We start from the raw sequence: 27,070 nt of genomic DNA on the forward strand, positions 1-27,070 counted from the left end.
GGATTCTCTGCTGTCCAACGAGACGTTAATTACGATCAAAACTTTTCCTGCGGCTGGGACATTCACAGCAGCTCCCACCAGCTTGGTCTGGTGAATAGCTCCCACACAGCCGTAGTGCGACTCTGCTACAAAATCGACCATCCCCCCGACAGAAGCTCTTTGGAGTCCAAGTTTAATTAGTTCCAGAATTAATTAATTATTTAATTAGTTCAACAGAACAGCTTGATTCTGAAATGTTTTTATGTTTGGCAGACATAATGAAATTTCACTATCATGTTGCGATAGGCTTAAATCATTATGCGTGCGTGGAATATATTTGTTGCTTTTGTTCAAGTATCGTTTCCAGACTACTGGAAAAGTGTTCCCAAAAATTAAAAAAAAAATAATTGACAGTCTCTAGGTTGGATTGACTAAACCATGAAACTGGATGAACCCTCTCATCAAAATGACAAACATAGGGGTATTTTATACTTTATGACCAACGTAACCAATGTTTTTTTTTCATGAAGATTGCTTCCATCTGTTCAAGATTTTGCAAAAAACATAAAGTACTGTGCTTGAATGAAAGATACTGTTTGCTCTTTTTATTCAGTTATCCTTTGGTGAAAACCTTTTCAAAGGTAACAAATCTGAACCGTTTTGAGTCCCCAGAGGCAAAGTAGCAGAAAAATTGTATTTATATACTTAATGTGTTGTGGATATATGTTTGCTAGGCATCTTTATTAATCATTTACATGGTCACAATGTTTAGACTACTGCCTCATGATCCAGTCATTGCATTTTATACAATAAAATATTAGCCATTTATTTACAATTTTCATGTAATATTTTGTAATATTCTGCACAGCGTATTTTCAACTTCAAAGACCCACAGTAATCATCTCCAGTCATATAATTTAGATAACACCTAATTCAAAAAGTCCACGTAAACTAGTGTTTAGTGAGGATTTTTCCCTAGATCCAGCTACCTGACTTTCAGCATATACTGCTTGTAGAAGTAGTAGAGGTGTCATTGCCCCTTAGCAGTACAGCACCCGAATTTTCCACTGCCAGTGTAATCAAAATAAGCAGATGCTTATTCTAGGATTTAGTGTATAAATGAACGAGTGGAAAAGCACAGAACCTTTTCAAGCTCTCATTCGCCAGTAGCTGAACGGGCAACACTTGAGTTCACCAACCATTAAAAGTCTGCAACACAAAAAGGATTTTGTAGGTGTTACTCTGCGTGATCAGATTTAGAAAACAAACCAGAGGGACACCAGCAACAATGTTAAAGATCTGAATTTGAATTAGTAAACATAGGGCATCGAATGAGACCTGCACACGTTACAGAAAAAAGCTAGTAAACACGACCCAGTTGTCCAAAGTAATAAGGCAAACAAGTCTGCAACCACCTATAACAACTTGTATATACTTGAAATAAAGACTAAAGAACTTACATAATAATTTAATGACCAAATTGGAAGCTCAAGAGGGCCTTTTCTGTATTTTCTGATTTTAATTAATAGAGATGCCCTTGTTTCAATGAAAGCAAAGTAATTGCAGCATAATTAACTTTCATGTTGACGACAGATGAAACTACCAGGTTTGGGTGTTTTTTAGGATGTATCTTAGCAAAAAATAGGATTCAAAGGGCTTCGCCAAAGATTTCAGAGGTGTGGCTGTAGCTCTTTGGTGTGTTTCCTGAAGGGCAGATCTTTCTGAAATTCTGTATTTCATTGATTGCAGCAACTTTTCAACAGCAGTATAAAATATGTTTGGCAAAAAGAATTTCTCCCTTAATAATGATTTTACAGGTATATCTTCTTCCACACAGTAAATGCTGCAGGTGGAACAGACCTTTCAATGGACAGGACCCGTGATTTTCTGATTACACAGTCCCAGGCCACCAGTGCCTTGTTGACTGATTTGGTTCAGCGCCATCAGTGGTGTTCACTCATGGGTGGAGATCAGCCACGCCAAACCAGGTGCAGGGTCCCAGTCTACATTTCCACAGGGCAAGGACCTTTCTATGTCTTCACCCAGTTCTTTACCAAGATGCTAATGGGAAGGAAAACAATTAATATATTATGTCTGTCTACAGAAGGAGAGAAATGGAGACTACAAAATGTAATTATAGGAAAATGCTAACCGTATGCTTAAGTAACATGAGCCGGCTGAAAAGCAGACAGTCAAGACCTTTCTCTGGTCTTTCACTTGCCATGAGAAGGCAACGGGGAACAGGGGATGTAAGTGTAATCCAGGTTATGAACTGAGGCCTGGCAGAAACAAAAAGAGGCTGACCCACACTTTTCCCATCTTTGTGCAATATTCTCTAGTTCTAACTCAAAATTCAGACAATAAAAAAGATGAAGCACCCTGTAGTTTTATTTTATTGAACTTACACTAGTCTGCAACTATTTTTTTTTTTCAGTTATGGGGTGAAATGTAAGAATTTAATAAAGACCAAGAAAAAAACATAATGGATCCAAGTTTTCATCACCAAATGTTAAGGAGTTCACAAGTCAAAAAAGCACAAGTTTGCCTTAGACACCTACTCTTTTTTTCAAATGCCTTGGATCAAACCATGACCATTTTATGCATCCAGAGAGCACTAAAGACGTCAAGTGGGTAAGACAAATGGGGGGTACTAGAGTTCTTTAAGTTCTGCAGTTTGGTACTTTATGACCCGTATAGAAGTTGTGGCTCTGATTATGAGGCGACCAGACAAATTATCAATATGGGGTTGATCCTGCCTTTAGAAAGGCGAATGATCTAATTGTCTTGCGAGTAGTTTCAGCTTCCAGTAGTTTCTTCCATGTCCGGGACTCCAACTAAACTGGACAACATAGAACTGACATTTGTCTTCATTGCAACAAATCCTTTTGGCTCCATGAAGAGGATGATAGAAACTGGTTTAAGATCAGATCACATAATCTGTAAATGCTGGGTCATTATATCTCAGTTAATTACCCTTATACTGAACCATGTACTTTGTAATTGACTGAAGTTACTCTTTGACAATGCCAGCCACCTTTGAAAGCATTTGGAGTTTGTGTCCACCCTTCCCTTACTAGCTTTTTCCCATGATGAATTAAATTCAGTCTCAACATTTTTGTATTTTATTTATTCTCTAAATGTATTTGACGCTAACCTTTTTGAGTAACTGTCAGAATACGAACTGATAAAGATCTATATAGACTAAAACGTATTTTAAGCCACACAACTGTCAACTATGTGCTCATCCCCTAAATACAATATCCACACAAATTATGCAGTTGTATAGATTCCCGACTCTTTATGAATTTTTTAAAAATGGATTAGATATCCAGCAGAAGTTTATAGTGTTTTAAGAGTGCTTTGCATCACGTTGATGTATTGATTTTAAATATAAATCCACATTAATCTGAAGTAATTGACTATCTACATTAATAATAATGTTCAATTTTCATGAGGGAAGAGAATGGTTCTTGTGCCAAGACAAATGAAATTTATTACTAGAGACTACAGAGGTAGAGATGAAAATCATTATTAAAACGTCTGAAGAGGCTTTTGACAGAATATCAGTTACAGTTGCTCTGGGTAGCTCTTGAAGAAAAACTGGGTTTATTCAAAAAATTTACAAGTAAATGAGACCATAAAAGGGCAGTTTCATTGGCATCATGACCTAATTTACTTCAAATGTAATTATCAAGGTATTTCCTGGCTTCTTGGTCAAGGTAACTCTCTACTGTTCTTTCTCCCCTGTATTTTAATAAAACATGCCATCAAAATTTACTGTTTTAAATACAGATGTCAAAAGCCCGAGCTACACTTTCAAAAGCTTCCAGCTGTCAGAAGATTAAGTCATTTGTTTGCCTAGAAACTCACAGGATTTTTTTAAACTTTTTTTTACTACTTTTTTTTTTTTTTACCTTATCGCCATCTTCAGGATTTTACCTCCACAAAGAAAACTGTACGACATTGAATGGGTTATATTTGAATAACAAATTGCTGAATCTATCACGCCAGGATTTTATGCTGTTAATTAAATGTGGCTCCAATTCATCAATGCGTTATTATGTGCTTTGCTGAACAGGAACCTAAACTCTTATTATATAAGTTAACTTTCTTAAGGCCCTAATTTTTTGCTCATACACGTGTAAAATTCAACACATGTGAATTCTTCATAGAAGAATTGGATACTTCCTACCTATGTGTTATGTTTCAAAATATGCTTCTAAAATTCATCCATAAAGCAGCATCTGCTTACTATCCTATGAAGAAAGAGCACACGTTTGCTGTTGGAAGGAAAGCTTTGGATGGGATGTTGCCAAGATTACATTTTGAGGATGATAAACCAGTATAAACTCAACATAAACTTGACAAATTCAAGCTTCAGTTTAATCAAATCTCAAATAAACTCTTTTATTTCCTTTCTTCCAAGGAAATACAACTTTTTTAAACCGAGTAGTTACATCATACCATTAGAGAAACCATTCATATTTGGGTTTTAGTGTTCTTTACTAGAACTGATGAGATCTTGAGTCATCCTCTATTTGAGCACCCATATAGCCTGAGGTGGGTACAGGACTCTTTTAATGGGATCCCAAAAGGAATTCAGGAGAAAAGCAGTTCTACAAAAAAAACCATTGTAACCACTGATATCTTCTCCAGCATGTATTTCTATGCCTCTATTTTAAAATTGAGAAAGTGACTCAAGCCATACCTCACTGAATAGCACTTCTGCAGGAAAAAACTGCTACGTCTGCTGCTTCCAACAGGTTTCAGTACAACTCAACTGGGTCTGTGCTTCACCGCACAGGGATCTAATTGTATTGGCAAAGCCATCACAACATGTGAATAACTAGCCATAGCTAGGAGCCAGATCTTCTATAAATGTCAGTGGGAAAGAGATCTGAAAAAAGTAAATAATTAGCAACAAGAGGGAGAAAAACAGGTCATGATCGTTCAGAATCGGTTTTCTGAAGTCAGCTTTGGAAACCTCTCTATACAGCCAACTATTGCAGAATGTTTTTCATGATTTCTAGTTCATAGTCTAAAATCTCACCTATGATGTCAAACAAGTGGTCTGGAGCCCTAAAGCTGTGAAGAATACATATTGTCTGTAAGACAATAAACCAAGCATTAACAGAGAAAACCATGCCTGGCTGAAACCTCAAACAGAAACAACAGCTAGAGGAAACTAAATCGTAATTTAACTAAGATGGTAAACGATGCTTTTCAACCCCCAGGGATCCTTTGCATCTCAGAGAGATTATTCTGAATCTTGTATTTTCATTCCTTCTTTTTATTTCAGAACATTAGCAAACAAGGAGCAATGGGAAAGATGCTTGCAGCAAACACGGCTTTGTAAGGGTGTGCTTCTTGCCGGGAATTTGAGAGAGATCAAATGTACATCCTCTGGAGGGCTTCAACATGCAGAACACAGTCAAGTCCCACCTAGACATGGTGACCGCTCTGCTGTTCCAGTAATGACTACTCTGAAGCCCACCAAAATCAAAGGCAAACATGTTACTGACTTAATGGATTTTGGATCAAGCCCCAGGTAATCAGTCACATGTATATATACTAATGCACATTAGTAGATCCAAAGGAGTATAGGGACTCATCTTAAATATTGTTTTTAAAGCTGGTGAATTGATTTTTACCAGAACAGTGTGACTGAGAAACAATAAAGATTGGAGAGATTTATCCTTTCAGGACCTGCTACTACATCTATTAAAGGCAATGTCTTGTGTACAGAAAGAAAAACTGTATTTGGACATGGGAAAAGTTTTCAGGGAAAAGACAGGGCACAAAAATGAACAGAAGTAATAAATATTTGGCAGAAAGGTCTGAGACACTCCCCTGGTGACCATTTCATGTTGTAAAGGGTTCCGTTGTAGACCACTGTGAGCCTGGGGTGGAGGGTGCACAGCTTTCATAAACATCTGTAGTTCCTCTGTCTGGACAGTTACAGGCAAATCCAAGTTAAATTTGGATTTAAATGTATTTGTGGCACTGGTAATAAGGTGTTTAATCTGTTCTGGTTTATGTCCATACGACACACATTCACGGGCAGGTTTAGCTGAGGGAAGGAGGGGCATTTGGCTGGGGTGTTGGATGCCAGAATGGGAAGTTGATCCCAGACCACAGTTAGTGTGACCTTGCTGGCTGGGTAAGTTACTGCCCAACTGTTGGCGTTCCGTTATGAACTGTCAGGATTTGGGCTACAGCATTTCAGCTAAGGTGGGTCTGAAACCTCATCGCTCAATACATCCCCGCAGCTTCTAGGAAACTGTTCCTTTTTCCATTCAGCAGTAATAATACCAGCAAGAAGAAATATTAAGGGGGAAGCTTGCTATGGCAGGTTTTGAGTGGGATGAAATCTGGGTGACCTGGAGAACTTCAAATTGCAAATCACCAGGATTTCCTATCATAGCCTTAAATTGCATATGTTTCTTTTCCAGTCAAAGCATGCTTACACACGTATAGCGGTGCCTACCTGCTCTCGGTTAAACTTTAGCTTTGTATATCAAATATGTGTTATTTTTTGTATGAGTCATCTAAAAAGAGCCTCTAAGTCCCTAAGATGTACGTGTTGCAGAAGATTAAAGGAAAAAGAAAGAACAAATATAATATTGGAAGAAAAGCAAGACAGAGAACAGAAACAGAGCAAGGAAACAGAGGACAGAAGAACGTGTAAGTAGGAAAGAAGCTCTGGGCAGGCACTGCAGAGGCTCTTTACTTACTGCAAGAATCATCCTTCACAATATTTAATATACTGACAACCAAGCAAGGAGACATAAAAACTAGCTTTATGCATGCTGTAGAGGAAGGAGATTCTAAAGCCTAACAAGCTTTATTTCCAGCCCACCCAAGTCAGCAAAGCAGTAAAGAAATAGAGAGGAAGGAAGTGATTTTGTGAGTCATCGCAAAATGGGTTGGTCATTTCTCCCCACTGAATTCTAAGAATAGAGAAAAAACTATGAAGCGTAGGGTAGATGTAAATAAAAAATAAAAATGTTTATGGGCATTATCCAAAATACTACAGGTAGTCCTGATACCAGCTGCACCAAAACTGACCTGTAACGTTCTAACAGAGGATGGGCGAACAAAGAATCCAAAGAACGAAGAGCAATAGTGAATTATGTTTTTTTTCTGTTTCTTATTAAAGCATTCAACATTAAAACCACCATTGTACCTGTCTATGCATATACTCAGAGTGGTTGGTTAATGTAGTGTTTGAGAATGCATTAAAGGGTATTGCAGAAGTAATTTAATCTCTACAATACTTTTTGAAATATAAATTGATTTAAGAGGAGGTATGGGGAAAATAGTTACATCACAGGATAGGATCTTCGGAGCACTATCTCCACACAGAACAGCTCAGAAATAAATCCAGAGGAGTCTTTTACCGAAGCCTATATAGCAGTGGTCTTCTTATGGACAGTTGCATCTACCAGGTAGAAATTTTTAAATTACTATATGAGTTACCAAAAACTTTTGCTCCTTTTCCAAAATATTCCTAAACATGAAAACTGTAATTTACCTGTGCCTGTGCTTTAGGAGTAGATGTTTCGGGACACAATATGCAGATATTTATGAATGTGTTTGCCACGAGCCTCACACGTACCCAGCGTGCACAACAGATGCTCAAGTCAGTGTACAGGCAATGCTCTTTCCGTACAGTGAAATCAAAGTAGGCACGGACACAAGAAGGTAGGATGTAGGGGAGCATTCGTTAGTACATTCGTTAGTACTGCTCAAATAGCAGCTACACAGCCCTAAAGCCCCACCTAAAGCCCAGTTATGGCTTTCAGTGTAAAGCTCCGTTAATGCACAAATTTCTACTAGCCATGTACTACTGAGCAGAGTGGCACAATATTATTATGCAAGAATATCCAAAAAGACAGAAAGTTTAAGAAGATTAATATTTCAAACCTCAAAACACTCTTGTGAAAACTGAGGTAGAATGACTCACAGTTTGATCAAACTGTGAAAAATAAAAAACTAACCCAAGAAAGACCAGATCTACACACCACTCTTGTCTCAGCTCCACCGCTTCCAAGGTGCCAGTGATGCTTCACCCACCACCTTTGCAGTTCCTCCAGTACCAGCTGAACCTTCCACAAGGGAAAAACTGATGGAAAATTCTTCCAGAGCTGAAGGTATTTTTCTAAGGGTTTTTTTGTCTGTACATTTGTCGCTTCACAACTGCAAAAAAAAAAATTCAAGCATCTGAGATGCAACATGAGCTATGGGTTGGCTGAGTCAGAATCAGCCTCCTAATGAGGACTCTGGCACTGAGTACGAGCACTAAACCTCTCCAACCATGACACTATTAACACTGATGGTGACGAGCTGAAGTCTGGGGCACAGGCCTTGACAACTCTGCCAAGGGCTGGCAGAAAAAGAGGAGGGACCATGCACTGCGAGCCAATTTGTGCATCAGTCCCAAATATTCAAGGCATGGCCAGGTCACCAAGGCTGTGGGCAGGCATCTGTGGATCCCTGAGCCTCAGCTCACTAGGTGGAAGATCTCCACACCGGGCACTTTGCTGACATGCAGTTGTCTCCCTTTGGAAGTGAGCGTCATGGCCTTATCCTAAGATAAGCTCTTGTAGTGAAGTTCATATCTTCTTTAAAGATAAGAGATGAAATTTGTCCTTACTGTACTAATAAAATGTATCCAACACCTGAAGCTTAGAGTAACTTTACTCTCCCAAAGCAGGGATGAAAATTAACCTATTGATTTAAGAATTACAACTATGTCTCCAAACACATAGGATGAAAAGGAGCAGAATAAATCAAAATATTCTAGTTTCTTTTCAATCCCTTTCCCACTCATCCAGCCACTATGATGACTATCCATAGCAGAGGGTGATTCTCCCTAATTTCACATCATCATTTTACTTGATCCCATTTTGCTTCACATCGGCAAAGGACCGTGTAGATCCTATGGCACTAAATTATTGTAATGGTCTAGTGGGAGGTGTCCCTGCCCATGGCAGGGGGGGTGGAACTAGATGATCTTTAAGGTCCCTTCCAACACAAAGCATTCTATAATTCTATGATTCTAATAATTTTGTCCAAAAACTTTTTTTTTTTAAATCCTCAGATTTTTTTACCTTACCTTCTAAATCTTCACTTTAACACTCAATTTTATTCTAAGGTTAGATTCATTACGTTCCACTGAGACTGTAATGAAAACCCAAGAAGGTATTTAGACATAATAAGCTTGAGCATAAGAATTAGAAGAGCACACCCGACTTCTATAAGCAGCCAGAAATGAGTCCAAAGGGAAAACTCTAACACAGGCTACTCTACACACTGAAATTAGAAGAGTACGTTCTCCAGGAATTTTACCCACACACCTGGAGAGTGCCAGGAACACCCAAAATTTCTGCAAATATACTCAGAGGAAACGGCCTCAAGTTGCACCAGGGGAGGTTTAGACCGGACATTAGGAAAAATTTCTTCACTGAAAGGGTTGTCAAGCGTTGGAACAGGCTGCCCAGGGAAGTGGTTGAGTCACCATCCCTGGAGGTATTTAAAAGACCTTTAAAAGTATTTAAAAGGTGTTTAAAATTGTAGATGTGGTGCTTAGGGGCATGGTTTAGTGGTAGACTTGGCAGTGCTAGGTGAACAGTTGGACTCGATGATCTTAAAGGTCCCTTCCAACCTAGGCAATTCTATGATTCTATGATTCTATGTCTGATGTATCAGGCCCCTCACATACAAAAGCACCCCGAGGATGGCAGATCCTCTGGTCCCCAGGCTGCACCCGCCCTCCGAGGACTCCTGGTGCATGGAGGTGAGTTCACTTCCTGTTCACAACGAGTGGCATAAGGTAATTTTCCCCTTAACTCTATTAATAGCCATAAAGCTATTAGTGCAGTAACAGCTATAAGGCAATGTAATTCCTTTTAGAAGGAATGACTCTTTCCTACTAACTCTTTTATCTACTGATAAAAAGAGTTGCACTAATTGACAACTCTTGGTAAGCTGCCTTTAGTCTGATTCCTCTGCATGTTTCCTTGCTCATTCCAACAGCATCCTGGCCTGCATCAGGAACAGTGCAGTGAGTAAGACTAGCAAAGTGGTTGTTCCCCTGTACTCGACACTGGTGAGGCCTCACCTTGTGTAGTGGGTCCAGTTTTGGGCCGCTCACCACAAAAAAAGACATTGAGGTGCTGGAGCGGGTCCAGAGAAGGGCAATGAGGCTGTTGAGGGGTCTGGAGCACAGGTCTTATGAGGAGCAGCTGAGGAAGCTGGGGTTGTTCAGCCTGGAGAAAAGGAGGCTGAGGGGAGACCTTCTCGCTCTCTACAACTGCCTGTAGGCTGTAGCCAGGTGGGGGTCGGTGTCTTCTCCCAAGTAACAGGTGATAGGACAAGAGGAAACGGCCTCAAGTTGTACCAGGGGAGGTTTAGATTGGATATCAGGGAAAATTTCTTCACTGAAAGGGTTATTAAGCATCGGAACAGGCTGCCCAGGGAAGTGGTTGAGTCACCATCCCTGGAGGTATTTAAAAGACAGGTAGACACTGTGCCTAGAGATAGGGTTTAGTGATGGTTTTTGTCAGCGTGAGGATGATGGTTGGACTCGATGATCTGAAAGGTCCCTTCCAACCTAGGCGACTCTGTGATTCCATGATTCTCTCCCCCTCCGGCAGGGAGGCGTCTCCCGGGCCCGTCCCGGGAGGGAGGGAGGGCAGGAGGGAGGGAGGGCGGACACGCGCGGGGCGGGGAGATGCGCGGCCCGGCCTCTCCCCGCTCCGGTGACCGGAGCCTTAACGGCGGCGGAGGGGGCTGGCCGGGGTGGGGGGGACTGTCGGTACCCGGACCCCGCCGGGAGCGATGCCTCCCCCGCGGCCGGGGGGCAGCCTCCGCCGCTGTCCCCCGCGGGTGCGCGGAGCGGCGGCTGCGGGACGCGGGGGTCCGGTACCCGCCGCCCAGGAGCCGGGAGGCGGCGGCGGCGGCGGGGGGGGGCGGCGATGTCCTCGCTGGTGAAGGAGGAGCTGGCGAAGAGGCTGTTCGGCCCCCGGCGGCTGAGGCTGCAGGAGTTCATCGAGGTGGAGGAGGGCTCGGGCGCCCAGCGATGCTACCTGTGCGCCGCAGGTAGCGGGGCGGTGCGCGGGGGGGTGCGGGGGATGCGCGGAGGGGTGCGGGGGGATGCGCGGGAGAGAGGCCGGGGCTCAAACTCATGCACGCTTGCAGGCATCGGTTGTAATTTATAGAGCTTTTGTCCTTTGCCTTGGTCTAATGTCCTATGTGTTGTCCCAGTTACTTTGGTAACAATAAATTAGTCTCGTGGTTTGAATAAATCCACATTTGGGTTAGTAATTAGCACGAACTGTGAGTAAAACAAGATTGCTGTGAGTGCTAAACTTGATTATCTGGCTCTTTGCTAAATTTGATTTCAAGTGTATCTGCTTCATAACTAAATCTGATTTCAAGTGTATCTGTTCCATAACCTTTTCAAAACAAGGTTTCAGAAAAGCTCATTTGTTCTATTTTATTTTATTTTATTTCACAACACTGAAGGATACTGCAAAAGAGAAATGCTCTCACCCGTAAGTAGTTAGGTTGAAGTGAACGTTTCTTCCATCCTATTTCCTCTTCAGGCTCAAAACACATATATAACAGGTAGACAAAATCTATGTACTTGAGACATAGATTGGGTTAACATCCAATATGGGGTGATGTCAACCGTATTCTGTGATCATGATCTTTGTAAACATCTGAAGTTTTTAGAATATTTAAGTTGTTTTACAGATTACTGGAAATAGGGAGCAAGCTACGTTCCCTGCACTCACGTGATTTTAGTAGAACAGGCTTTGTATTTTACAACTGTAAAAAAGAGTTTTAAGAAATGGATTCCTGAATGTCATAGAGCTTGTAAATGCACAGAAATACCAACCCGATTCGTATTTTATAAAACTATCCAGTAGAATTACGTTTAGTTGCATGTGGTAGATCTAAACAGTTCACTGTTATGAAACATCCAAAGAGGAGAAATAACATTACGGACCTTTAAAATCTTTACTAAAAATTTCTTTTTAAGGTTGAGGAGAACAAGCCATAAGGGAAGCCCCTAATGAGATTAACTGATTGGAAGTGACATAAAGACCAAGTCACAAAGAAGACATAAAGGAAAGCTTATGTAGCATATTAAGAGTGGGATCTCTCCAGTATCCAATATTAAACTCTTAATATATTCAGGCATAGTCAAGTAAGTGGTGAGTAGAGTGGAAATCTGATTCTGAAGGATGGGTTGCATCTGGCTGCCAGCAGCTACTGTAATCTGCTGTGATTCCGTAGGAGCAAAACACATTATCTAAAATCTTACCCCTGACATGCAACCCCAGTATATTCCTGTTGATTTCAAATTACCATAATTTAAAAAAAAAAAAAAATAATTAAAATCAGTCAAACTATAGGCAAAACTTTAGAAGGCTGTGCCTTTTGAAATCTATATTGCAACAAAATCTTGGTGTGGATAACTGAACAATCTTATTTTTGTGCCATATGCCCAACATCATTTCCCTTCCTTTTCACAACAGCAAGTCTCAGTTCTTGGGTGATGGCAATAGTGTCCTTTCACCAAAGGCTTTATAAACCCTGGAGGAACCTAAAGCTGAAATGCAACCACATTCAGGAATTTTCACAGTCCAGTAGTGGTATGCCTGAGAAGAAAAGTAGGGATAACATCCTATTTTCCATCAGAGACTCTGAAAAAGGTGTTCAGTCCGTGGAAGACAAGAAGTAGTTTGTGATCTATGAAGGCATTGCCATAGCCCTGCCCTCACCAAGAAAAGCTTTTAGAGTTTAATAGGACGAAATGGCAGATCTAAGCTCATGTTCTATGTAAAAAATTAAATTTTCTTTAACTTTGTCAGCTGAGTGCAACAACAGGCTGTATCAAAAATACAGGAAAAGTAAAGAAAGATTTTTTTATTGTTGTTTTTTATTTTTAGTTGAAAATAGTCCGCCCAAGTTTCACCACTGGGCAGGACATACTCCTGGTTTAATTTTTCTTAACACATCTGTGCCATATGTCTTTGTGCCATATGATTTCTGCTCCTGCATGGGGGTAGACAGGTGGCAGTGTGTGGGACGTGGGGGCCACTAGGACGTCCCCCTGTATTTCTGACAGGACTGGGGGCTTTTGGGCTTGTTTCTTTTCATTTTAACTCCTGAGGGAGACAACATATTCCCTCACAAGCAAGCAAACAAGCAAAATGGGAGAAACTGAAAGCATGAAGAGAACTTTCTAAGATTAGCCTACTAGATTTGCTTGCAAATGAAAACCATTGTAACTTCTCCACAGAAGGTAATACAGTGGTGGTCCTTTGCTTAAAAGTCACTGAGCAACTATGACTCATAGGACCAGAAAGAAAAGCAGCAGTGATTTGTATTTTCCAGGCAGGGAAGCTGTAGGCCGAGCGAAATTGTCATCGATTTATATATTTTCCACTGTTTTTCTTTGCAATGGAAAGAAGGCATATCTCCAACATATATCCTTTGTTTGTCTTTATTTGAATAACTATTTTCTTATAGATGGGTGTGAAGTAAGAGATCTTTTAACAGGAGTAAGATAAAATTTGTCAAGTTTCACGATGCGCTTTCAAAAATCGAGGCAGCACTTAGAAATAAAAGAATTTTGCTCCTGCATCTGTAGCCTTGTGCTGTGATGTCAAAATGCTCCTACGAGACGTACGTGCCGTCTCGCCCTTTCCTTAGGCTACAGGATGGCTTGGGGAAGTAGCCTGCCTGCAGTCATCGTGCTGGACAGGCAGGAGATTGTTCAGGCTCCGGTGCTTTTCACACTCATTGTTGTGTGTTACAGAAATCCAACCTCCCACGCAGCACTCAGCGTAATCAATTAATAATGGTAGTTATTGCAAAGAGCATCTTGGTGCTCTTTTTACTCTCATTTCCCGCCCAAGTTGGAAAATAGTAATTTCAACAAAGACAGCACTGGGCCACTTGAAGCTTTAGGTAATATTTTCGATGTTATTTTTGTTAAGTGTCCTACTTACATATTTTATAGGGAAATAAGAATTTTCTCTTGAAAAAGTAATGGCTTCATAAGAGAATGCCCGGAATGGAAAGTATAGCACAAGTCATGTAAATACAGAGCCTTGGTAGCGGTTTTCCAGTTTTCTGACTCTAGTACCCCAAAAGATTCCCCTTAGAAGTAAGTAGGATAAGTGGATTATCCACACAGCTCCAGTGCCAGAATTAGGCTTTCATTGCACTGCTGGTGAATTCAGATGGAAGGCTTTTGCACAGACAATATTCTCTTTTCGCAGGATGAATAAAGTAAATCCTAATTCTACTAAAAGCTGACAGGTTTCATAGGTTGAGAACATGGTGTTATTCCTACTACCTGGGCAAAATAAAACTATTAAGCCTGGTACAGCCCTGCCCATCATCATTTAAGTTATTATCTAAAACGTAGTTTGATTAAGTCTGTTATGACTGGAACTTTTGGGAATCACTTGCTTGCATATCTAAACTATTTTTTTCTTGCAGTGACTAAAAGTGAAGAAGTAGAAATATGCATGGTTAAACACTTGCGAGTGGATCGAGAGGAGAAATATGAAATAGTTGAAAAGTGGTTTTTGAAAGATCTTGAGATGATTGATGGAAAAGAAGCAGATACTGTAAGTGTTATGTATGATTAAATACATATATTAGAGTATACTTTTCTCGTGCTGCAATTTGGGATACAAGTATTAAAATGCAGTTAAAATGCATTATCTGAAAAAGACAGTTACGTAAAAAAAAAATAAAAAAAAATAAATCAAACCTCCAAGGAATTTTGGTTTTTTTGCATGTGAGAGGCTCCACATCGCATTTGCACTGTTGGAGGGGGAGAGGAAGGATAGACTTTCTTGTTTTTGATCTTCATCTCTCTGGCTGAGATCTGGGGCACAAGCTGGATGTTTTCTAATTTGTTCATCATAACTGGGAACAAAAGTTCTCCGCCTGCAGCTCCCAGTGTGAACTGGAGTTAATCCCATAGATTTTAATTTCATTAATAAATAATAATTTAATGACATTAATTAATTTATTTAATTAATGAATTACATTTACTTAATAATAATTAAATAAATAATAATAAATAATTTCATTAAATATTTTTATAGTGATTGTGACCCTGACATTTGAGTGTGTGAACCTGTTCCCTGTGTGACAAAGTCAATGTGCAAAACATCTTGCAAGAAAGTGCATCGTTTGGTGTACCAGCTCATGAAATTGTGTCTCTTTCACGTAGCTTAATCTCACATTACATTGATCAATTAACTATTTGTGTATTTGTGTGTGTAAATATGAAACAGCTTTGGCTAGATCTGGCTGACCTTACTGCCAAAAAAAGCCCTAATTTCTCAGACACAACTTCAGAAGGGTAAAATGAGCCTGCAGTAGTACAATACAGAACACCAATAGTAGAATTAAATCCTATTTTACAAAAGCTAGAAGAATATGCTAAGGAGAATATCTTACTGCGTGGCTGAGAAGACATTTTAACAGTTGTCTGTGCATAATAAATGTAGTCCAGGAAAAATTTTTTTTTCCCTTTGAAAGTGCTTTCAAGTGAACATAAAATAGAATTCAGATCACATTATCCTAGTGAAAGAGAAATGAAGAGCTCACAAGAAAGGTTTCAGAGCCTTACTCCCAGGAAAATAACAAACTGTGGTTGGTCTTCTGTCCTGTGCACATTGTCCTCAAGTCTAAAACCAGGAACCTGGGAGACGGAGGAGGTGAGCTCAGCTTCAGAGTATCCCTGCACCCTGGGAGCTCTTGGCAGTTCAGGCCAGAAGACAAAAAAAGCCAAACCTTATAATTCCTTACATCCCTTCTCCAAGTTATCTTGCTTATGGAGATGCTCCTGTCCCTTCCCCAGCCAAGGCAGTCAGGGGATTTCCTTATCACTTGCCTGCATGAGTTTACTTTAGCTTTTTTCTGAAGTGTTGTGCTAAAATATCCTTTAGAGATGATTCAGCCTTCCGTAACTGGGATGATCAAAATCTGTCTCATTTTTGGTTAAAGAAACGCCTAAATGAACCTCAAACTCATAATTATAGGGTGATTAACACTGCTATACATATTCATAATAGTTATTCATACCCACAGAATTTAATGGAATTTAGCCGCTGCTGGGATTAATTGTGCCAAAGAGCCAGAAAGCACAGAGAATTACGATTTAGGCAGGAAGGGCAATCAATATTCTTCTTCTGACAGGCATATATAGTTATAGTTCAAGGCAAGTGCTTTTCATATAGTGTTTTTTAGGCAACATGACAAAATGGTTCATTTCAAAACAAGATTGTAAAATCCCAATAAAGTGCAGCGTAACGCTTGGCCAAACTGAAAGTTTTACTCAGGCAAAGCTCCTAATGGCAAAGAATGGCAGCTAATTACAAACCGCTACTTTGTAAAGTTTTAAAAGATCTTTTAGTATGAATAGCAGAAAGATGCGAAGTCCTTTAGGAGTCCATCAAACTGAGAAAAAGCTCTGAAGGTAGCTGGGCAGAGAACAACAGATTGCAGTTCTAAAATTTGTAATGCATGTTATAATTTCATTCTCTCTCCGTTTTTTTAGGATAATCCATATTTTGATATGCACTTCCACAAAGTCTACAATCTGGAAGCATATAGTTGTGCATCTAAATATACCTTTGCTCGAACGCTAAACAAACTGAATGAAATGTACCTTAAGAAGGACTTGAAGATCGTGAACTTTGACGACACCTACCTAAATGATGACTCAATCTGGTCATCCAACAACAGGGATTGCTTAGTACTTATGAGGATATGCTTCTATGCTTCCAACCTTTTATGTCTCTCCCTGTGTCCTTTGTCCTAAAGATGCATTTTCTAACATTAAGGTTGACTGGTTGAATTCTGCTGACCAGCATTTCATAAATCATCTGATCAAAAAGATAGTAAGTAATATGCAGCATCTGCTGCATATTTGTAATATGCAGTATCTTCCCTGGAAGATCTCACCCATAACAGAAAATAACAGCTGGACTTGTGACAGCATTATATTACAGTAGAAAGAGAGGATGAATTAAAGCTGTGTAGAGCAAGAGCTGAAGAGGAACAAAGCTGACAACAAGAAGCCCAGTGACGTTGCCCAGTGTCAGTCAGCTAAGCTAACCGGCTGCTCTTCCCAGAGTCAATAAAGAAATGCCAAAAACCCAGAAGGTCATTCAGAGAAGCTTCTGGTCAGAACGTCCTGCAAGAGAAGATTTCCTTTCTCTTTCGGCAGCCAAGAGAGTACAAGGAGACGAGCTGTGGACTAAACCAGCTGCGCACCTAAAGCTGACGGATGTAAATCACTCCTCGGAAATCATGGTCTGGTTACTGTCCTCTCTCAGAACCTGCCAGCTGTAAAATGGGGGAGTCACACAGGGGTACTGTGACTCACACTTTGCTGTTGTCTTTCGTATGGACTCCCACCTTTGAAAACATTTGTGTAAATGTACTTTGGATTCAAAGTTGAATATCATCAAATACGGGAGAATGTATTTGAAAAACTGTATAAAATGTACAGCTTTCTACTTTATTTTTTAAATGTTACCCTACTGCTTGTATATAGGAAAGGCCATACCTTTGATTATCCAATCTGCAGAAATTATGTATTTATTCTAGATATTTGTTGTAAATTACATTAATTCTAACACAAATCTTAATAGTTACATATACCTTGCCAGTCGTGAAGGCAGCTTATGTGGGCAACGCTAATCTTCTGGAATTTGTAAGGACCTAAGCCTTACATTTGCCACCTAAATACTGTTAGAGAGAAGGACTATATCTATAGTAATTGCTTATGAAATGCAGTTGTTCTTTTCAGAATGTCTTTGGGATAATCCAGTGCAAGTATCTGTGTTGTAACATTTGATCCATAGACACAAGAAGTATTTGTCCAACATCCACGTTTCACAAAACCATCTTCAGTACCAAGTATAATTCAGATTACTGTTACCTATGATACGTTGTCTTGTTTGGACTCTGTATTAATTGTAGAGGTCACATTCTTTTCTGTAATGTTTACAAATTCTTTGCTTAATAGGCACAAGGAAATATTTTCTGGGTGAAAAGCTCATATCATTCATCTTGTAATAAAAACATAGAAGGTCTAATAATAAGAACTTCAGAGCATTCCTTTGGAAAAAAGTACAGGTATAGAGGTATAGTGAATTCCTGAAAAAAAATAATTGTTTGTATCATGTTAGAAACTGATAAGCTAAAAATGACTATAATGTTCAATCATATTTAATGGAATTGCATCAGTAGTTTATATCTTTCTATTCTTGTACTGTATAAACATTAAACTGACTATATTATAAGACAAATAAGCCTGCATTTTATGTGCAATAATATGCAATAAAATCTGTTTGGCATTTCTTCTGCCTGATAACATAATATTTCAGACATTCTTCTCTAAGTGATCAGACTAAACAAAAGGAAAGGAGAAAAAGGGACATTGTTCATGTAAATTATTTCAGTTATTATCAAAAGGAAAAATATTTTAAAAGATCTCTGTGGACCTAATCTGGGGACTCTTTACATTTACACTGTTCTTTATAAGATGTCAAATACCAAGACACCGTGTAATTGCTAGACTGACCTGATCGCACTATGGAAAGTCTTTGTCCTGAGGTGCGGGAGATGGTCGCTTTGCGGTTTGTATAGCATAACTGCACCACAGGAGATAGAGAATATGCTAAATTATAAATGGAAAAAAACTGACAGGCTAAATAGCCCATCTTTCAATTAATGCAGAATTGTTTCCTACATCACATTTCCTGACATTGGATATATACAGAATGCAGTTTGAAATACAATGTCTGGGGATTCATCTGCTTCTCCTGGAAGACTACTCCAAAATTGAATAAGAAGAAACTTACAGGAGTAAAGGATTATCACAAATGCATTTGTAACATTCTTATAAAAGGTTTCAGTTAACTGATGGAGTGAATTAATACTTGAGGTTGTGGATATAATGTGGATTTTCTTCTGAACATAGAAATTATCAGCTGTTTTTGTTACTGAGAAGTGAAAAAAGATGGCAGCCTGAAAATGAAGAAGATTGATAATGAGCAAACAGAACTTCATGCTCACTTGTTTCAGAGGCAGAGAATAGAGGCTGCCATAAAAGGCAGGTGATGTTTTTTTCCTAAGTGTTTTTTTTTTACACTCTTTAACCAACATCAGAATTAAGAATATAGGGAAACCTATGACAAAAGAATTTGAGACTATTTTGTACATAGCATTTATCAATACCATATTTGTCTTATTCTATACTTAAAAAACATCAGTTTCCTGCAGCTCCATGCTATAAAAAGCATTTAATATCATAATTCAGATAAGACAGTTGCATATCAATAAAAAACACACTGGTGAAGTTCTACTGGAGTTCATGGATTTAAGATAATTTTCACCATATAAGTCCCATGGCTGTCTATTTAAAACAGAAGGACTCTTCTCCTGTGTGTTTATCTTTCATGCTTAGCTAATCCTTTTCTGCATCTTAAATTAAGCAAATACAAATCAATGCAGAATTTAAAAAAAGAATTTTAGAAGTGAAACAGAGCAGGGAGCCTGTTCTGGACTGTGCATTCTAGGCTATTTCTCATTCTTCTCCTTTGGATATTGGAGTCATACATACAGTAACCCACCGCTTCCTAGCGGAAGCCTATACTGCTTCTTTCCTTACCATCTACCTATTCCCCAATACTTTCAGTCACTTTCAGCATATAAATCTATCTTCTTGCAGTAAAACGAGTGATTATATTACATTATTTGCAATATGTAATTCAGGAGTATTTTGTCATGAGTTAAAGTCAGTATTGGAAGATGAAAGCCCCTTTTTAAAGAGCATCTGTGGAAAGCTGAAGTAGGAGAGGAGAGAATGGCACTGTGCGCCCTGTAAAATAATCACACGTCACTTTTAACATGTCTAACCACATTTTAGCATTAACAAACTAAGTTTTGGGGTTTTTTTTTGCCCTGAAGCAGAATTAACAGCTAAAGACAGGAAACTAGAAAGGTTTTGACCACCACCACCAAAAGCTTTATGAAACCCCATCCAATCTTTTATGGCTGCCTTGTCCAGTCTTTATAGATCTAGCCAGAGACAGTTCCATTTTGTGGCTGAATTGAGAAATTACCAAACTGTAACTTCTCTTTTAACCTTGGCCCTCATGAATGATATATTACAGAAGTATAAAGCACGTTTTTTTGTAAGTCAGGAAATAGAAGTACATTCAGCAAGACTCTATTGGTCAGTAATGTTTAATGTTTTAAGTCAAGTGGAAAAATGATACAAGAAGGATGAATCAGTTTTACATGTTAAAAGTCCATGTTTTGGCAATTTGTAACATTAACTTGGAAAAGATGTTTTCTGTTGTTCTTTATTGGTCATGGCCTGGCTAATAAATTTTATCAACCATACCTTAAAGGCATACTGGTGTATTACTGTGAATAAATCATACAGTTCAAATAATCTGTAATTATTTCATCCTTCCCTTAACTCTGCGTGAAAGCCTTGAAGAAATATTATATTAATTTATATGAATAATGCTAAAAATGAATGAAGTATACCAATTGTGTGGAGAACCTCTGTCACAGCAAAGTTTGAGCCAGAAGGCAGTTCCAGTTCTCACTGAATTCAGCAGTGGCTACAAGTAGCTACAAGCAGATGTGAACATCGTTTCTCACACCAAATGGTTAGATACCAAATCCTACATTTCATGATGACTAGTCACAGAGTAACTGTTCCCTCTGAATTATCACTGGCATTAAAGACTGTCAGTTATTAAGGGCACTTCTGCTTAGGGGTAGAGCCAAAATCTGAATGCTTTTCATTGAATCATAGAATCAGAATACCAGCTTAGGAGGGACCTCAAGGATCAGCTGGTTGAACCTTTCTTGGCAAAAGCACGGTCTAGACAAGATGGACCAGCACTCTGTCCAGCTGAATCTTAAAAGTGTCCAATGCTGAGGAATCCACAGCTTCCCTGGGGAGATTATTCCAGTGGCTGGTTGTTCTCATTGTGAAAAACTGTCCTCTTGTATCCAATTGGAATCTCCCCTGGAGTAACATGTTACCATCACACTTTGTCTTTTCCATGGGACTCCCTGTAAAAAGGGAGCCTCCACCTTCTTTGTAGCCACCCTTTAAATACTGGAACATGGTTATAAGGTCTCCCCTAAGCTTTCTTTTCTCAAGGCTGAACAAAGCCAGTTCTCTCAGCCTTTCCTCATATGGCAGGCTTCCCAGTCCTTTGATCATCTTGGTGGCCCTTCTCTGGACCCTCTCCAGCCTGTCCAGTATTAGCAGGGACCAAAACTGAAAAAGGTATTCCAGGTGTGGCCTGACCAGTGCTGAGTAGAGTGGGATAATGACTTAGTCTCTCCTGGTGACGCCCCTGTTGGTGAAACCCAGCATCCTGTTGGCTTTCTTTGCTGCAGCGGCACACAGAATCACAGAATCACAGAACGGTCGGGGTAGGAAGGGACTTTCAGATATTATCTAGTCCACCCCCACCCCCGCCAAAGCAGGTTCACCTAGAACAGGCTGAACAGGAACGCGTCCAGGCGGGTTTTAAATGTCTCCAGAGAAGGAGACACCACCACCTCTCTGGGCAGCCTGTGCCAGGGCTCTGGCACTCTCAAAATAAAGCAGTTTTTCCCCATGTTGAGATGGATTCTCCTGTGTTCCAGTTTGTGCTCATTGCCCCAGGTCCTGTCACTGGGCACCACTGAAAAGAGTCCGGCCCCAGACTCTTTCACTCACATTGAGCTTGTTGTCCACCAGGACCCCCAGGTCCCTTTCCACAGAGCTGCTCCCCAGATGGGTCGATCCCAGCCTGTGCTGCCCTCCTGGGTGACGTTTCCCCAGGTGCAAAGGCCTCAAACTTGCCCTTGTTGAACTTCACGAGGTTGTTGGGAGCCCACCCTTCCAGCCTGTCCAGGCCTTCCAGCAGGGTGGCTCTCCTGAGGCTGCGTCCCCGCTGCGTGGCAGCTGTCCCCTCGCAGCTGTGGGTAGAGATGGGCTTGTCACCTCAAAGTTCTAAGACACTGTCGGAATGCGTTGTGTTTTTCCTTCAGCCCCGGGGGTACCTGCACGCCTTTGGCGAGACATCGCCCTTCTCAACAACTCCACCACGACATCCCCCACCCTGGCGCGGCCGTTACAGGCGTTGGCGCCCACCTCCTTCCAGCAGGGGGCGCCGCGCGGGCTGTGCCGACTTCCTAGCCCGCCGCCTCGCTGATAGCGTCACGTGAGCGGAAACGGCCGCTGTGGGCAGCGGCGGGGAGCGGCGGCCGGAGCCGCGGCGGCTGGAGGCGGCGGTTCCTCCTTCCCCTTCCCTGTCCGGGCCTGGGCTCCGCGGTGAGAGCGAAGGCGGCCCCGCCATCCCCTGTGGGGCGGGTTGTCTCCGGGGCGCTGTCAGTGGGACGGGGGTGGGAGGTGGTGAAGCTGGTGCCAGACGGGCCCTTGGGAGGCCGCCGCCGCCGTCAGTGGCTCTTCCGAGTTTTCCTGTTAAATCTTTTGATTCCTCGGGGTGTTACAATTAGGCGACACGCTCGTGTTAGATCTTAACCTGATAGCATGTTTTAACCTGGTAGCGTGTTTTCCTGTTTACCCGCTTGGAGAGGCTAATGAGCAGTGCTCACTGAATGGCCTTACCAGATTGCTCTGCTGAATCCTTCCCCTGGACTTCCCGGACAGGCTGTGCCGGCGGTGTGATCTCTGTGGTAAATTTCATGTACCCGAGGCTTTGCAACATTACTAGGGAAAAAAAAATGCAGCAGTGTCTAATGGGGTTTATTAGAGACTGATGTGGTCTTGGTTCTCTTGAAGCGTTTTTCTGAGGAAGCAGCTTCATCTCTAGCTCCTTGTGCTTCTTTCTGTGTTCCCTTGGGACAGCGGGACTCACGTGCAAAGAACTTAATGATGTGCTTGTGCCTGGCACATTGTGAGGGTTTTGGTGGCTGTGGCTACGGGGGCTGAGTTTGTAACAGAAGTTGGGCTACATGTCAGAGCAAGTCTTTGATCTCGGGTTTAACATGTTCTGTTTTATGGGGAAGGCGTGTTCTGCACAACCTGGACAATTTGTATTAGCTCTGAAATGGGAGAGTTGGGGAGTTGCAGCGGTCTGAATGGGATTTAGAGCAGAAAGTAAAACCCTAAATCAGGAAGGAAAGGGGATATTTTTGAAATGCAGCTGTTTGATGGTATTTCATATGTTCATCTTGTTCACCTGTTGAAGATTAGCAGGAGGGACAACCTGATGCAGTTTGGGAAACGGAAGCTGGGCCCAGCATTTGATGAAAGGGGAGGAAAATTGTTAGATAGCAGCTATGGAGTGTTACATTGCTATAAGGGTATCATATAAACAGCATTTCTTTGGATACCCTGAGCTCTGTACACTTGAAAATACCAATTCCATCTTAATTTATTGCCTCTTGTTTTCCCAAAGCCCTTGGGTTACAAATCTTTAAAACTACCAGATTCGCTAAGATGAGAGATGCAGTGGTGGCCAGCTGAGCTGTGAGGCATAGTGGGACATAAAAGACTAAAGAAAACTTGGTGCCTTCTCTGTTTCAAGTGCCAGGGGAACCTTTTTGTCTTTGCTGTATGTTTGTCAGAGAAAGCAACCCAGGCATCTCCAAGAGAAAAATCTGACCTAAAATTAACCTCTACACACCGTCCCAGCATCAAGCAGTGCACGTGATGTATATTAATCTTGGGTTTAACACACTGTAGAATTTTAAGGCACAAGTTCAGAGTAGTATTGAAGCTTCTGTGTTTACATAAAAACATTGAAATGTGATGTCTAAGTGTTGCTCTTTTTAGTCTACCTAGAATCTCTCTGTAGTGTGAGGAACTGTTTTGAATCAGGTGAATATTGCGAATTCCTTAATTTTGTGGAGCTTGGTGGTGTTTTTGTTTTGTTTTGTTTTTTTCTTATCTGATTATCTCTGCAACCTTGAGTATTGGGTGGCATTATCCCACCTTCCCCTTGCCCTGGATTTCTAGAATCTGGTGGGGACTAGACCATGCTCTGCTAGGAAACCAGGTGATTATACTGAAATCTATCTCAGAAGTCTCTTTCAGAATTTTGTGACTTCCTTGGGATTCTGTTCTTGTTTGGTGCATCGTTAATTTAATGTCGGCCGTCTTTTACCTCTGCAAATTCTTCATCATAAACGAACACGCTAGAAGTACAAATGCTTTGCTCCAGGCATGTTGCATACTTACTTGAAGGCATTGCCAAAGAAAATCGGAACTCTCGGTGAATGTTTTTAAACAAACCAGTTGTTAATGCATCCCACGAATCTGAACAGTTTTCTCTTCTTACAGCCCCTTCTCACCTTTGCTGTCTCCCGCTGCTGTTACTGTGGAGGCGAATCACTTGTAGGGGAACCCTGTGAGCAGATCCAACTGCACCCCCCCCTCCAGTGTCTCTCTACCTCCTTTTCTGCTCCTCTGCCTCCCCTAAATCACTGTAAAAACCCTATTCTTTATGAGGAGAAAAACTAGAAAGCAAACTTTTGGGTGTTGTTAGGAAAATACTGTTGCTGTTAATGGCGGATGCACCTCATTCGTGCAACCTAATAGTCAGATTTGGTATGTGACATTAATCTGCCAATGTACCAGAAGATCTCAAGGGCAGTCCTTGATGTCCTTGTACAATCTCCTGTGTTTGCTGCTACAGGCTATGAGAGGGAGCAACTAATGTCTGTTTACTGTCTTTCAGCAAAAGTCTTTATTTTTTAGCATCTGGTTAGAGTACAGGGTTCAAGGTCAGCACTTGCTTCCTGGAAGAAATCTCTTGATTTATTACTTAAGCGTAGATGCTTGCTTACGTTCCTGTTTTGAAATATCCTGTTACTCCCTTGCTAGATAAGAAACTCTATAACTAAAAAAGTGTTCCGTTTCTGAGTTCCAGTCCATGCATCCAAGAAAAGGCAGCAAAGTAGTCAAATCTAATGGACTAATCTTTGCAAAATTGTGCTGTGGTCTTTTCACATCTAGACAGCCTTGAAGTTGAACTTTCTACCAGCTACAAAGATGCATTTCTTTATTCTGTATTACTGTAGCAATTGCCAGACCCTCATTTGAGAATAAAGAGGAAGACGACCAGCCTGTTACATTTAATTGAATGTGGTAGCTGGCGAGAGCACGGGAGCAGGTCTTTGCAAAACATTAAAACACAAAACAAAGAAACACAACACTGTCTTTCTAGAGGCTGAGAGGTTTGGTGTGTATCCGTCTCCATAGTTTGTGTCTTCCAGGAGCTGTTCTAAGGGAGCTTTTATGAAAGAGGCTTCAATATCCAGAAGATAAATTTAAGAAAAAAATTATTAATTTCTATTACATGGTCCCTCTGCAATGTCTTATGTTTTTATTAATTAAAAAAAAAAAGTAATGCCTGTTTGATGGATGAAGTTAAGTTATAAACAGGGTCCATTCATATGGTAATAATAAGTTTCTAGTAACTCTCCAGAAATTGGCAATGGTGAATTTGACATCGGATAACCACCATAAATGTTCTTTACAGAGGTATGAACCTGAGAAAACTCTAGTACAGACTGTTTGGGTTTTGGTTGGTTGGTTGATTGGTTTGGGGTTTTTTTTGCCACCTAATAGAATGTGATGTACTGCTTCTGCTTTAAGAAAGCTGTTTGATCAGGATACTTAGAACGCTCTCATTACATGGGATCAAGTACTAATTTAGTATTTCTCTTCATGATGCCAAAGGAGGAGGGAGTGAAGAAGCATGCAGGGACACTGATCCTGAATCAGATTGATTTTTCCCTCTACCAGAAGAGAATTAGGATGTGTATAAGGTACACCAAGACTGAAAAGTAATAATTTGTTAGACTTGAAATTATGGCATCTGGGTGGTGGATTGAATGACTGCCATGGAATACTGTATCCAGAATACATTCCAGAAATCTTCCTGCAAAGCAGGGAGCCAGAGACACTTTTTCTCCCTCTAAATGTAACATTATTTTCAATTTCGCCTGCCAAGCGTGTAACCTTGATTTGGTGAAAAAGTCCTGAAAATTTAATTGAAGGTTTTAGGTATATTTGAAGGATTCTGGACTTTGTTTCATTTAAGGTCATTACTGTAGTGACTTTAGTTTCACATTCTCCGTCCTGTCAAATTTCTGGGGGATTTCGTTCACCCGTCTTCAAACAGATTTTTACCGAATCCACAGCATTCATACCCATTCTAAAATTTCACTACTTAGTGAGGGAGTCTTTTTTTCTTGACTTTTATTTCAACTTTGTTCGTTAATGCCTCACGTTCCGCTTTATTTCTAAGAAGCTTTTTGTTCTCCATTAAATTAGGCAGAAGGATCATCCTAGTGTTGGTAAATTACAGTTGTCTATCTGAAGTAAGATAGTAAGCTTTATCTCGAACTTTTTCCTAAAGTGGGTTGGTCTTCTACCTATCTGTCATGCTTGTCTAGATTATGATTCATTAAGTTACCTGTAAAATTTAATTTCAAAAAACTGTCATTGCTGTAAGTAAATATTCTTTTTTGTGTGTGTTAAATGTGCCTGAATGTATTATGACTTGTTAAAATCTTTCAGCTGAGAGAAAATGACTGCAATCAAGCATGCTTTACAGAGGGATATTTTCACTCCCAACGATGAACGCTTGTTGAGCATTGTGAACGTGTGCAAAGCAGGCAAAAAGAAGAGAAACTGCTTTTTGTGTGCCACAGGTATATAGTAATACCACAGTGTATTTCTTGTCTTCACTTTTGTTTTTTATTCAGTTGCCTTTGTCTTAGCTTTATTTACAATATTTATTCTTGCCCCTAAGGAAAGGGGTACTTTCCTTAGTCCTTACTTACTAGTCCTTACTTATCTAAGGAAATAGGTACTTTCCATTTCTAATGGAGAAAATCAGTTGTAGTTTATAGTTACATTATTGCTTCTGCTAACAAAGAAACAAACCCCTTTTATTCCCAGATCTCATTGAAATTTGAAATGAAAGAATCAAAATTATTTGTGTGGGACTGGTGGGCTTTTGAAGCAGGCTTTATATAGTGCTTAAGT

At 40.4% G+C, this 27,070-nt stretch overlaps 2 protein-coding genes across 13 annotated transcripts in view; both read left to right on the forward strand.

Annotated features, from left to right (window-relative positions):
* The first annotated feature begins 10,829 nt into the window (after positions 1-10,829).
* Positions 10,830-18,399, forward strand: EXOC1L (exocyst complex component 1 like). Its single transcript, XM_074589303.1, has 3 exons — positions 10,830-11,082; positions 14,503-14,633; positions 16,580-18,399. The coding sequence occupies exons 1-3, from the start codon at positions 10,959-10,961 to the stop codon at positions 16,841-16,843; spliced, it is 519 nt and encodes a 172-aa protein (XP_074445404.1). The 5' UTR covers positions 10,830-10,958; the 3' UTR covers positions 16,844-18,399.
* A 3,864-nt stretch (positions 18,400-22,263) lies between these two features.
* The window catches only part of EXOC1 (exocyst complex component 1), a 32,343-nt gene continuing 27,536 nt past the window's right edge, over positions 22,264-27,070 (forward strand). For 6 of the 12 annotated variants that reach the window (XR_012587112.1, XM_074588100.1, XM_074588105.1 and 3 more), the window contains exons 1-2: positions 22,264-22,381; positions 26,600-26,733. Coding sequence is in view for 10 of the 12 variants with exons in the window: in XM_074588100.1 (XP_074444201.1) it covers positions 26,610-26,733 (124 nt within the window). In the remaining 2 variants the exon portion in view is untranslated. Of the gene's footprint in view, positions 22,747-25,756; positions 25,846-26,599; positions 26,734-27,070 lie in introns of all 12 variants that reach the window. The other 6 variants (XR_012587113.1, XM_074588102.1, XM_074588107.1 and 3 more) reach the window with 5 other exon arrangements.

This window comes from Larus michahellis, chromosome 5, assembly GCF_964199755.1.
Source record: "Larus michahellis chromosome 5, bLarMic1.1, whole genome shotgun sequence".
NCBI lineage: Eukaryota > Metazoa > Chordata > Aves > Charadriiformes > Laridae > Larus > Larus michahellis.

Excerpts from the sequence above, each read along its gene's own strand:
- EXOC1L (XM_074589303.1), top strand. The coding sequence starts at position 10,959 with ATGTCCTCGCTGGTGAAGGAGGAGCTGGCGAAGAGGCTGTTCGGCCCC. Across the intron at positions 11,083-14,502 it reads ATGCTACCTGTGCGCCGCAG|TGACTAAAAGTGAAGAAGTA; the intron begins GTAGCGGGGCGG and ends TTTTTCTTGCAG. Across the intron at positions 14,634-16,579 it reads ATGGAAAAGAAGCAGATACT|GATAATCCATATTTTGATAT; the intron begins GTAAGTGTTATG and ends CCGTTTTTTTAG.